Source organism: Dunckerocampus dactyliophorus, chromosome 18 (assembly GCF_027744805.1).
Source record: "Dunckerocampus dactyliophorus isolate RoL2022-P2 chromosome 18, RoL_Ddac_1.1, whole genome shotgun sequence".
Lineage (NCBI taxonomy): Eukaryota > Metazoa > Chordata > Actinopteri > Syngnathiformes > Syngnathidae > Dunckerocampus > Dunckerocampus dactyliophorus.
The window spans coordinates 11,266,738-11,279,786 of NC_072836.1; the positions used below are offsets into that span (position 1 = coordinate 11,266,738).

Below are 13,049 nucleotides of genomic sequence, written 5' to 3' on the forward strand. Positions count from 1 at the left end.
ACACTGAGGTCTGCATTGGAGTGGATGGACGCCCCATTCCAAGGATACCTACAGTATAAAAGGCCACTAGGTGACTTCCTGTTCCGTCTATAATGACACATGTATGTGTCAGGTGCCTTTACTTGACTTTATATTAGTTTCATTATACAGTAGTTATGGCTGGCTTGGCATCATTTCCTATGGGATAATCTATTGTATGTACAATAGCAATGTGTTGCATCTCTAAAGTGGGCAGGAGCAGATTGGGAGAGGGAGTGGCTTTGGGGAACGCTGAATGTGTCACATTGGAGGTTTGAAACACTGTTTTGTATCGCAGTCACCTGCACAGAGCCAAAGGTAAGAACGTCTTCCACTGCCTTGCCTACCTTTTCACAGTAAAAAGAACAAAGAGCAATCTTAGTTGTAAATGTCAGCGGCAAAACTGTTTGGCACCATAACTTGGAACATACAAGAAGACAAAATGCACATTAGAATAGCTGTTCTGCTCCTCTGCATGGTTCCAATGGTCACTTCTCAGGAATGGCAAAACGAAAGACCACAGTGGTACCGGACAGGTTAGTAACAAAAGAGCATCTCCATTTTTTTTACAATCAAATTAAATCAAATGTACGCGTTTGCTCCAGAGCACACTGGTGTCAAGGCTTGCTCCAACCTGACACAAATACTGGACAACTGGAAATTTGCTATTGTGACTCAAGTGAAAGACTTGCTCATCAACGACCACGTGAATGTGCTTCCCGAATACAGCAGGTGAGTCACACTGGAAGCCTCACACTCAAAAGACATGCGGGATACTTAGCCTACCTTCTTGTGACCAAAACTTTGTTGCTTCAGGATGTGAAAATGAATTAAAAATATTTCCCTGAAAATAAAAAATGAAAATAAAGTAAATCACATTTCTGCAAAAAATAATATTCATACGGAGCCTAAAAAGTCTACATGTCACCATATTTATCATTATATTAGAGAGGTGCAAAATATTAGAAACCACTCTATAAGATGAATCATAAATTTACACCACTGCAGAATACAAGCACAAATGAAAAACATGGCTAAATTGTGCACTAATGAAGTAAAACGAATGTACTGTATAATGAGATATATATCATCATATATCATATACAATGATACCTTGTTTACTGCAGTTAATTGGTTCCAAGAGTGAATTTCCGTGAAGTAGGATTCCTTATTTATGAATGAAATATTTTTGTAGCTAGAGCATAGAAAACCTGTTTTAAACATTTATTAGAGCTCCCCAGACATGAACTAAAACCCCTATAGTCACCTTTACACTCGTATAGTAATAATAACAGAAAATAAGCCATTGAAGACATAAACAGACTTGTGCTTGCGTGTTTTGCTGTAAATGGGTTCCGTGCTAGGTGAGATGAATCGGGGGCAGACAGGAAGTTGGGGTTCAGAGTTGAGTTTCAGCTTGGCCTGGGTTACGGACGCAACAGTAGCTTGTATTAGGGATTATTGTGCCTGCTGTGAAATAATTCAATTCTGGAGTTTGTGTGTCTCGCGGAACATTACAGCAACATTACTGACCCCTAGTGACCAGTGCAAAATACCACATATGACCACGTCCTTGAATGTGTCTTTTTAATGCCCAATTTGTATTTTACAGTAGCTCATTTAGCAATTTTAATGCTGGAAAATGCGTAATTTTGGCAAAGAAAATACGTACAATTTGCTCAAATATGGACTAGGCTGTATTCAACCACGAAACAGCATGATTTTTAGTATATATTTTTTAAAACCATGAGTGAAGCCATGGAATTCAAAGCGCGAAGTGGCGAGGGATAACTGTAAAAAGAACAGATTACATAAGCAAAAAACACGTACAGTCGTCCTTTGTTTATCACGGTTAATTGGTTCCAGACCTGACCGTGGTAAGTGAATTTCCAGTATGAATAAATTGAATATTTCCTAGTTAGAAAACCTGTTTATGACTTTCTCAATACAGGTTTTAACATTTGCGCGGGCTACGGGATCACCAAAGGGACATGACAGACGGCCGTCGCGAGCATAGCGAGCTAACTAGTTAGCCTCTCCAATTTACTTATTCTAAACTTAAGTGTTTCGGAGTGGGGAAGAAGGACATAATAAGACAAAAACTTACCACTTCCACACGGAATGAGAGGAGAACCTTTTTTTCCAATCAATCTCACTCATGGCATGTCGGCTTGGCTCTGCTGGCTCAATAGCCAAGCAGTGTGCAGTGTGAAAGGTAACCCAACATCATGTCTCATGATGATACGCCATCGTCAACCACGACACATCGATCATTTATTATTTTTAAACACAAAAAACGTGATATAGTGAGGGAGCGATAATCGAACCACAATATAGTGAGGGACGGCTGCATAATAATTTGTAGATAAGATTTGCATTTAATTCTGAATTATTAACAATAATGTCGAAAAATATTTTGCATAAGTTAAGAGCTATAAATATCATACATATTACAAGTTTGCAGCCGATTGTATGTACATTCGTATGTGTTCCACACATTGTCTACACTATTACGTACTTAATGTATGCACACACTTGAATGAACTATACTATACTCATACTATATATTTATTTTGACATGTATTATTCCATATTATTGATACCAATTTCAAAATGCATTTTCATCTTCAAATTATGATTCTTACTGGTTTTCCCAGTCACAGTCAAATGAAGAATTATGTGACATGACCAGTCATAGCAAACAATATCCATGACCACGGTGGTCAACACAAGCCGGTTCTACTTTGTGATGAGCTCATTGCAAAGACTCTCGAAAAGGCTCCAAAGAAAAACTGGACGTGTATCAAAGTGGTGATGACTAATGCGTTTATGTAATGAACACATTACACATTGGCCTCCACACCAGGTGGTTTTCCCCTGAAGACGGCACTTGCACTGATCCATGCATGTTTATGCAGGATCCGGCCTCTGTCAGACGCTCTGGGTGACCTCTACAGACAGTTCAGCGCTCTCAAGGAGGAACTGGCGAGCCTCACGGTCAAGCTTGACAGCGTGGAGGCTTTTGCGGACCGCATCAAGGACGGCAGTTTTACCCCATCTTTGTGGCTCGTGCGAAGGAGACCACTTAGAGCCCAGATGAGGCCTCTGGATCCAATCAGAGTCAGAAGACCAGAGAGACCACCACGCAGGCCCTAGTATTGTTTCTCATAAAAAAAACATACTTTCACATAAACAAGACTTTTACATATTATTATTTCTTAAAGGTTATTAGTTCATATAACGCCAACCAATTAATGGGATGAATACAATCTTTGCAATGCATTTTTTATCCACAAGAGGGTAGTATATACAACTGCCACCACAGAGAACCATAGAACCACAAATGGTCAGCTTTAAGCCACTCTTGATTGTTACACCCAACAGCATTGATCTCTTTGACAAAATTGAGAATAATTTCTTATAATTAGATATCTATTTATATTGTATATAGTATTGGGATTTAGTATATACATATAATAATAAAAATAACAATTTCATAAATAATATTTGCGATGTTGCCCTTTTTTCTGGCTTGAGCACCTGCTCCCTAAAATGTCTGTGCACGTGCCTGTTTGCAGCTGTAATACAGCCTGGTGTTCGTGTGGCTCCAATGAGTGCTCATCATTGGAGCTTTCGAAACTAATTAATACAGTAGACGGTCCTACAGCAAGGACCCAGCGGTGTCACAGACAGGGGGCGTGGCTGTGCATCACATGACTCATCATTCCCACATGATAAACCACAAGCAGGATTCCTATAACCCCCCCAGCCAGCTGTCCCCTATTCGTAAAGCGCCACGAAAAACCCCACAATGATTTGCCTTTTACTATAAAGGGTTTCCTTCTGCTATTGGTGGATGTAGTTTTATTTTGAAAGGTGACAACGGAAGTGGTTGTACATTGTGTAATTTTGACACTAGCGCAGGATGTTCTCTGCTCCTGAAGCTGGAAGGCACAAATGAGCTTTGTTGGTCGTTTTGTTTTGAATTGAACAGCACATCTGTCAGTTAGTTGTTGAGGGAGAACAAGTGAGAGGAGGTTTATTTGGGGGGGGGGGAAGGGACGTGACGTTGGATTTACAAAATGGTTGGCCAGATTTGACGGAGGGATTAATTAAACAAAATTGACGATCAGGTACGCCTTCCAGCCCAAAACATGCAGGAAATAAAGAGAATATGAAAGTGACGCTGCAGATGTGCTAATCATTGTGAAGATGAGCGTCCACATCTGGATTTCTGGTGGCTCTATGAGGGAGAATATGGTGCTGCGCACCTCCAAGGAAGCTCGAGACTGAATTAGCTTGATTTATTTATTTATTTTTCCTAAATTTATTTCATTTTTGTGTGTGTGAGGATGCTATTTGCCCTACACGTGACTGTCATGTCTTCAGCCTTTTTCAATCCCAGCTTTGCCTTCAGCTCCCACTTTGACACAGGTAAGGGTCAAAAATGACAAAGGAGGTGTTGTTCAGCATGTATCATCCCCCCCACCCCCCTCTTTATGCATGCTAATATCATTTAAATATGCTGCATGCAAAGGCCCATGCATCACAGAGTCCTCCTAGTAACACATGCAGGAGGGAGGTTGGACATCATATCGCATGTTGGTGACAAGTTGTGCTGCATTGTCCTACAAGTGTCCCTGCAGGGCACGTATGCAATGTATGCAATAATTGTTGGTGCTGTATTTTAACCCTGTGATGGCTCCTCCATGGTGCAGGGGTATAACAGCCCCTTGTGCACAAAACACAGTAAACACAGGAGAGGGAAAATAAGAGACTGGGCCAAGTGTGCTGCTGAGCATACAAATGGCGGTACCACCGCTTTAAGTTTCAAGGTCTATACTGTATGTCCTGTGTGGATCTAGAACTCATCTTTAGTCCATCCGCTATCAAAAACAGGCCTTCTGTGTGAATATTACATATTATTATGATTAAACATAATTTGTGATTAATATACTGAAATCTTTTTCAAGGTGCTGTCCCTCTTTTGCTCCAAATTACGATATTTATTTAATAGTGGCTTAAACGAACAGATTGAACAAATAAATGTCTTTGTCACAATTCAAAGTTAAACTTCAAAATTCCCGTTCGGGCCGAATGAGATGACTGCCGTTCATGGCTCTCACTCACCGCTGTCTCGTACGTGTACGTACACCTCTTTAGCGCGTGTACGCACTAGGGGTGGGAATCTCTGTCCACCTCACGATTCGATGCGATTACGATTCGGAGGCCTGCGATGCCAAAACGATTATCGATGCATCTCAATGCATCTTTTTTTTGTGATCAATAGTTTGTCAGTTTTTTTCATGCAGAATTTTTTAATATATAATTTCTTTTTACTCATTGTGTACTACTAAAACAAAGCATATCCGTAATGATCCACAATTAAAATAAACATGAAACAGATTAATTTTCTTCCATCATATAAAATTCACAAACACATTATTCTTTAACAAACTTACAGCATATTCTGAGTAACCGACATAAAAAAAATCTGCCATTATTCACAAATAAATAATAGACTTCTTAAATCAATCCGGAGCATAGAATCGCTGACAAAATAATATTTTTGTTGTACAGCAAAGTCAAAAACAGCTTTCATACAAAATGTAGATTTCTGTACCAGCGGATCTCATACAAGAATAATGCTCGCAGACGTCAATATGTTGTGAATAACCAAAAAAAACGATTTAGTAGCTTATTCACAATTGCAGTGTCAGTGAAATAACGTTGCAATGGGGCGTTTTATCTGGGTTCCAAAGTGCACAACAAAGCACAAAAGCCCCGCTTCTCAACAATCAAATACGGCCACAAATCCTTCGCAGTAAAAGTTGCAAGTGACTTTGTGATTCGCTTTGCCTTTTCCTGAGTTGTGTGGAAGATTAGTTAGCACATGCTCGATGGTTCTCTGGTTGGCAGCAACTTCAGCTGGCTGTTTTTCCTCCTGGTTTGGGTGGGAACGTGCTATGTGGTTGTTCATATTTGTTGTGTTCCCAAAATATTTGAAGCTTGTATGACAAAGCTTGCATATTGTCTGGCTCTTGTCCAGTTCATTTTTACCTTCAACTACGTGAAAGCCAAAGTGATTCCAGCTTTAAATCCAGCCGGTGCGGGTCGGAGTTTACTCTCAGCCATTTTGGTAGCGTCTTAAACTTAGGTGCACCACCATAAACTGACTTTCCGCTTTCCGTCTCTTTATTCCGTTTTATTTGTTCCCTCAGCATCGATTATTGACATTTATGAATTGATTAATAATCGTCAATGTCCGCATCTCGATGCATCTAAGCATTGATTATTTCCCCCACCCCTAGTGTGTAAACAAAAGCAATCTCAGAGAGGCGACAAACAATTTGCAGTCATTGCGTGGTTATGATACATTCAATAATGGCTAGCATTAGCAGCTAAACTTTCCCAAAATTTGTATTTTTAGCAACAAACATAACGAATGCTCGTGTGTGTTACACGGGGCATGGCTTGTAATGTCGCCGCTGGAAGAGGGCGGGATATACAGTCGTCCCTCGTTCATCGGTTAGTTGGGTCCAGATCCGACCGTGATAAGTGAATTACTGCTAAGTAGGATTCTTATTTATAAATTGAATATTTTCAGCATTTGAGCAGTGAAAACTTGTTTGAGACTTTCTAAATATGGTTAATTAATTAACATTAGCTTTAATAGAGCCATCTAGACATGAAATAACACTATTATAGTTGCTTTTACACTCATATTACCCAATATAGTTGACATGCAATACAAAATAGATGTCTTTGACAGAAATAAGACATAATGACTCACACTTTAGCATGACAGCATACTTGGTGGCTGTTGTCTCATCAGTGTAACTTCGTTGACACCTAGTGGCCAGTGTAGAATACTACTGCAATGGCGCAGGGAACACATATGAAGTGAACATTCACACAGGAGCTGCTGTCAGCCACAACTCACGCCAGTCACCGGCATTCTCCACAGTGCTAACCATGCTAACACTCAGCAACTCTACAGTAGCCAGCTGACGTCACACACATCACTTCCCAGGCCCCACTTCTTAAAGGCGCACACAACATCACAGATATTACACACTCATTTGATAAATGCCTTATATTTGTATTTTCGTTCATTTAGACATTTTTATGATTGAAAATGCTTAATTTGAGCCAGGAATACATGCAATTTGATTATATATGCACGTTTTGACTAATAATGGGACATATTCAACCACAAAGCAGTGATCATTTATTATTTAATACATTTAAAAAAAAACGCTATAGTGAAGGCGCAATGTTCAAACCGCAATGTAGTGAGGGATGACTGTAATGCTTGCAGCGCATTCGAATGTTAGCGCCGCCCCCCATGCAGTGCCTCACCATGGCAGACAGTAGTACCTTCAACTGTAAGTAAGTAGCTTACTTAAAAAATGCATAATCAAACTAAAACGAGTACCTTGATGGACTCTTAAAGGTCCCCTATTATGTAAAATGGACTTTGTAATGATGCTATAACAGCAATGTGTCCCTATAGCCTGTTTATGAGCACCAAACATGACAAAATCATCTGTCAAGTCATCTCCCTGGCTTGTTCGCTCCACTTTTGAGAGAAGAGGCGCTCAAACTTTTAAAGATCGGGATTTTTATGACGACATGAAGGAAGACCCTCCTTCCTTAAAGATACCACTCACACTTTTGCCTGGCAGAGCAAATCTGTTGAGCGCGTAGGGCATTTAGATCAACGATACTATCTGCCCTAAGGACAAAAAAACAAAAAGATACCACTTCTGACCCACCCCTAGCCCATCTTGCGTGACATCCGCTGCGACAATAGTTTGTAATTTGGCTTTTGACTTTTGAAACTTGGCTTTCTCCAGAAGTTGTTTGGTTGAACTCCAAATTCTACCTATTTTTGCAGGGCTAACATCTTCTTCTGACCGTTACACATGACACAAAATGAGTATTCACCATAGTTAACGGAAAAAAAATTACATTGAATATATGTATTTTAAGTGCAAAGATCAGTGGCGGCCGGATACGAGAAGATGTGAAGCAGCACTGCACCCGGCCATCTTAGTGTAGGAACACGTGCCTTACCTGTGCATGCAACACAGCCTTAAAAAAGGGCTTTGAAAACAAACAATCACATTGCACAGCATTATATAAGCCGTCAGCCTTTGTAGCTCTCCTGCCTGCTTGACAACTGTACAGTACAGTGGCCTTCATAGAGACATAACACCTGGATGACCACTGCTTCAGCACCACGGAGAGCTCTCTATGGAGATGCCTGAAGGTGGCAGTGGCAGCCTAAGGGTCAAACAAAGACGACCACAATTGTTAAAGGTGGTATTTGACTGTGTCAGCACTGACTATTTGATTATTTATGTCTGCATGTGCAACACCGAGCACTTTCGTTACATAAGTCTGCCTCTGGGGGAGGTAGTGCAGGAATGAAGTGGATTTAGGCAGTGGAGAGGAAGGCCTTTTATGTCTCTTCTGCTCTGTGGTGTTTTAAGTCAGCGGCATACTGTTTTATTAAATTTGTTGTCACGGCCGCCGTGTAGCGCTGCATTATTTCTTGTTGGATTTTTCATTTCTACTTATTTGACAGGGACATTGCAAAATACACTGCAGTGATCAGTGACGTGCGGTGAGGTTCATGGCTGGTGAGTCACTGACTCCTTTGGAGTTTTTTTAAATGTTAATACAGGTTCCACATTAAGAGGATGACAAGAAAAAGAAGAGAATAATTCACGTTAGTTTAAAAACTTTTTTCAAATGCTTCATAGTGTCGTTCATTTATTTATTTTTATTAACTGAAAATGTTTGTGTTGTTACATTTTATCTGTACATGAAGTACAGTAATCCCTTGTGTATCGCGATTAATTGGTTTTCGTGAAGTAGGATTTCTTCTTTGTAAAAGGAATATTTTTGCAGTTAGAGCGTAGAAAACCTGTTTACGACCTTCTAAATACGGGTTTTAACATTATTAGAGCCCTCCACACATGAAATAACACCCACATGGTCACTTTTACACTCATATTACCCAATATAGTAGACATAATAATCGAGAAAATAAGCAATTTAAGGCATAAATAAAACCTGTCCTTGTGTGTATTTCAATAAATGTGTTCCAGATGTGTGGACAGGAAGCCACGTCAGGGGTTCAGAGTTTAGTTTCAGCTGGATTACAGCTGCAACAGTAGCCCGTGGTATTATTTTGATTATTATGTTATTATTATTGTGCCCTGTTGTGAGATTGCAGTTAAGTGCAAAACTTGTCATGCACAAGTTTCCCATGGTGGCTCAGAAATGGTGAAGTTTAATACGACCAACAACGTCGCGCGTTTGAAGAAGGATTTTTGCAACACCACGACTTCCTGAAACATCCAACACCCTTTGACACATTTGCAAAGCGTGACAAACGCCTACGGGATGGCAAAAATATCAGTGCCTGTAACTAAAAAGAGCCAACCGGTGGTCGGCAATGTTGGGTTTAAACGCTTCACTGAGCATGTCGAGTCTCTCTACGTTATGTCGATTGGTGATAAAACTATTCACTAGATGAATTAAGAGGTAAATGGGTCGGTTTTTCTCGCACCTACTGCGGCTGACTAGTATTCTCTGTTTGAGTAAGATCACTTGATCAAGGCTTTTCTAACATTCCACGCATACGTAATAAAATTATGCATGATCTAGTCATCATTATTATTATTACTTTTTTTCATCATGACAGGTGAGGCTCTGGGGCCGCAACGGTGGTCTAGTGGTTAGCATGTTGGCCTCAGGAGATCGGGAAGACCTGGGTTTGAATCTCCGTTGGGCATTTCTGTGTGGAGTTTGCATGTTCTCCCCGTGCGTGTGTGGGTTTCCTCCGGTTTCCTCCCACATTCCAAAAACATGCATGTTAGGTTAATTGGCGACTTTAAATTGTCCATAGGTATGAATGTGAGTGTGAATGGTTGTTTGTCTATATGTGCCCTGCCATTGGCTGGCGACCAGTCCAGGGTGTACCCCGCCTGTCGCTCGACAGGTTTTTTTATATTACAAACAGTTTTAACTCTTAAAAAAAGGTCATAAAAAGACACGAACAATCAAACACTCAGTTTGTCGTATGTCTAATGAGCAACTTGTCCTGCACTAAGGATAAACACGCGCGTCACTCGTGCAGTCAGAGAGGATAAACAAGTTGTCACTCATGTAGCCCTCTGTTGTTTCCATTTGGACAAACTGCAAGCAGCTTTTGCTCTCTGTCTGTAAGAAAACACTCACTGGGGTTTGCGCTGCATTCTAATCCTCCAATTTAGCAGATTTCTCCAGGCTGCAGTGGGGCAAACAGCTTCTGCAATGCCCTGTTTACATTCACTGAATTGAATGCACTGCTACATACTGTAGTGTCTGGATGTGCAGCACAATGGCCACGTGGGAAGCCAGAGTGTGCCTGGTAAAGACAGGTTTTTTTTTTACAGCGGGAGGGATGTGACAGACTGGTTATCCGGATCCATGGGCTCTCACTCCCAGTTAATGACTGTTATTACGGCCTCGGTGCAGGCGGCTGCATCGCGTTGCCATCTGCAGTCTTTCACAGAGGGCATGACAGGAGGATGCAGAAAGGATGCAGAACGCTGGTGGAGGAGACAGCGGGCTGCTATTAGTCATGTCACCATGTTCCCTCCCTCTACTGTCAGCACCCTCCCAGGACGGATTGACACGTTTAAATAAACACGTGTGTTCACAAACGTGGCCCTCCTTCAACACCCTTCTCACGAGTCATGGACTTAAAATTACAAGAAAAAAAGCCATCATGTTAGGAGAATAAAGTCGGAATATCCCCAGACGTCATAATATAACGTGAATGAAGTCTTATAGCCATAACGTATTTTTATAATAACATAATGTTGTAGTGATGTATAGTGTTGTAGTGAACGTAATGTTATAGGAAGAAAGTTTTAACATTATATACAGTATATATATATAATATAATACAATTGTAATTTAGTACAAACTTAAATTACTGAAGATACCCGACATTCTCATGTTTACAGTCACATTATTATTCTGTTTCTTAGGATTGTGACTTTTTCATAACGTACACATTTATTCACATTCACATAAAACTGTAACTTTTTTCTTTCTAGCATTGCAACTTTATTCCCATATTTGGCCTTTATTCTTACAACGTATAAACTGCCTTATTCTTGTATATGTTGACATTAATGTGTAGTATTATGTATCCTTTTATTTGTATTTGTTTTTTTACTTTGGTTGTAATTCTGTGTCATATTATAGCACCAGTGAACACTGTTAAGTTACCTTAAGGCCCTTTTCATGAGGCCAACAGCCACAAAAGAAACAATACAACTCCTATAAGTATTGCTGGAGAGAAATAAGGCAGATAGATGAGCTTGTTGTGCTCCTGCAGCATTGTCCTCAGTGGAAATGCACACTCAGGGAGATTTCGGTGCTTTTCTGCTTGTCAGCACTCTGTTTGTCTCACTGTGACACAAATCATACTGACAAAACCGCAAGAAAACGCTCCCCTAACTGTATTTTAGGTCCGTGTTCCTGCTATAAGACGTTGTTTTTGGACCACACGCAACTGCATGGGTGCTCCCATTGGCAGCTGGTTGTTGCCTAGCAACCGCGAGGCCCACCTCACCGCTACATACAAAACATACAGCACATATGCAACGCAACATTCTGTGCTTCACTGCTTTCTCCCCGTCTCTTGTACGTTATGCTTCTAAAAGTGTTTCACCGAGTGACCGCTCAGCCTACAATGACACTTTTAGTCATGCGAGTCTTCAAATATTGACAGGTCTTTCACAGGCAGCCTCCATAATTGATTGTATTCCAATGTGCATCCACATATTAAGGCTGCCCTTAAGTGTGGTTAGCATGTCGACTGCACAGTCAGGAGATCCCGGTTTGTATCTGTGTGTGGAATTTGCATGTTCTTGCAGTTTTTGTCTCAGGTACTCTTGCTCCCTCCCACATTCCAAAAATATGCAGGTTAGGTTTATTGGAGACTCTAAATTGCCCATAACTAAAGATGTCAATGGTTGTTCGTCGACTGTGTTAGTTGCGACACTCGTATGCTAAGGTATCACTGTATAAATGACAGTAAAAAAATACCTGCGGTGTTCCAGCACATTCTGTAGATTCTTCAGTTTCTGTGGCATTTGAGACTCGACGTACTCCGGTGACAATTCAACCCACAGCCACAGTAGATAAAAATAACTTTGGTCTTGTCGAGAGAGCCATCTGCCGGGGCTGTGAAGCTAAACTTGCCATTCAAAATGCCCTTTTCTTTGCCCATTTCTGCTCAACATTTGTTCGGGCTTGTGGCTCAACATTAACTGCAACACAAATGCATTTTATCAAACTAGGGTGTAGGCTGGGGGTCAGACCGTACGTGTGCACGTTAATTACTAATTTTAATTAATTATTAAAAAGTAGTGCCATTAAAGGGAATTTCCGTTGTTATTAACGCTTTAACTTTGACAATCCTAAAATATTTGTATTGATTTTAGCATGGGCAACTACCCAGTGAAATTCATTCATCTTAGAATTTTAAGACGTTTGTCTTATTTTAGCCATTTTTTTCAGAAAACATTTTTTTTACAACAAAACCCATAAAATAAGCATTTTAAATTTCCTGAAAAAAATAGTTTTGTACTAAATTGTTAGCTTTTTTCTTCAAAGGAAGACTCCACCCCTTTTGCAGTACATATTTAAGCAAATTGTATGCATTTTTTGCTTAAATTAAAAATGTTCAAGCATGAAAATAGCTAAATGAACTAAAATACAATTTTCAGAAGACACACAAAGACGTGATAATATGTAATCCTCTACACTGGTCACTAGGTGTCAGTGATGTGTTCAGTGAGGCACAGAGGCACCAACCAGACTTGATCGCCGGAACAACAGGCTTTTATTGCAGGTTTGAACAGGTGCAATAATCCATAATAAAAAATCCCTAATAAAACCACGGGCTACTATTGCGGCCGTAACCCACGCCAAGCTAAAACTCAACCCTGAAACCCCGA

The 13,049-nt window shown here is 40.3% G+C and overlaps 2 protein-coding genes across 2 annotated transcripts in view; both read left to right on the top strand.

Annotated features, from left to right (window-relative positions):
- The first annotated feature begins 284 nt into the window (after nucleotides 1-284).
- On the top strand, nucleotides 285-3,522 carry si:dkey-282h22.5 (uncharacterized protein LOC107988040 homolog). Its single transcript, XM_054759551.1, has 3 exons — nucleotides 285-554; nucleotides 624-750; nucleotides 2,937-3,522. The coding sequence occupies exons 1-3, from the start codon at nucleotides 407-409 to the stop codon at nucleotides 3,172-3,174; spliced, it is 513 nt and encodes a 170-aa protein (XP_054615526.1). The 5' UTR covers nucleotides 285-406; the 3' UTR covers nucleotides 3,175-3,522.
- Nucleotides 3,523-3,660: 138 nt separating this feature from the next.
- Nucleotides 3,661-13,049, top strand: part of aatka (apoptosis-associated tyrosine kinase a) — a 29,066-nt gene continuing 19,677 nt past the window's right edge. Inside the window, exon 1 of the mRNA XM_054759534.1 lies at nucleotides 3,661-4,452. Coding sequence (XP_054615509.1) covers nucleotides 4,371-4,452 — 82 coding nt within the window. The 5' untranslated portion in view covers nucleotides 3,661-4,370. The remainder of the gene's footprint in view (nucleotides 4,453-13,049) is intronic.

Coding starts and splice junctions, on each gene's coding strand:
- si:dkey-282h22.5 (XM_054759551.1), top strand. CDS start 407: ATGTCAGCGGCAAAACTGTTTGGCACCATAACTTGGAACATACAAGAA. Junction 555..623: donor ACCACAGTGGTACCGGACAG/GTTAGTAACAAA, acceptor CGTTTGCTCCAG/AGCACACTGGTGTCAAGGCT. Junction 751..2,936: donor GTGCTTCCCGAATACAGCAG/GTGAGTCACACT, acceptor ATGTTTATGCAG/GATCCGGCCTCTGTCAGACG.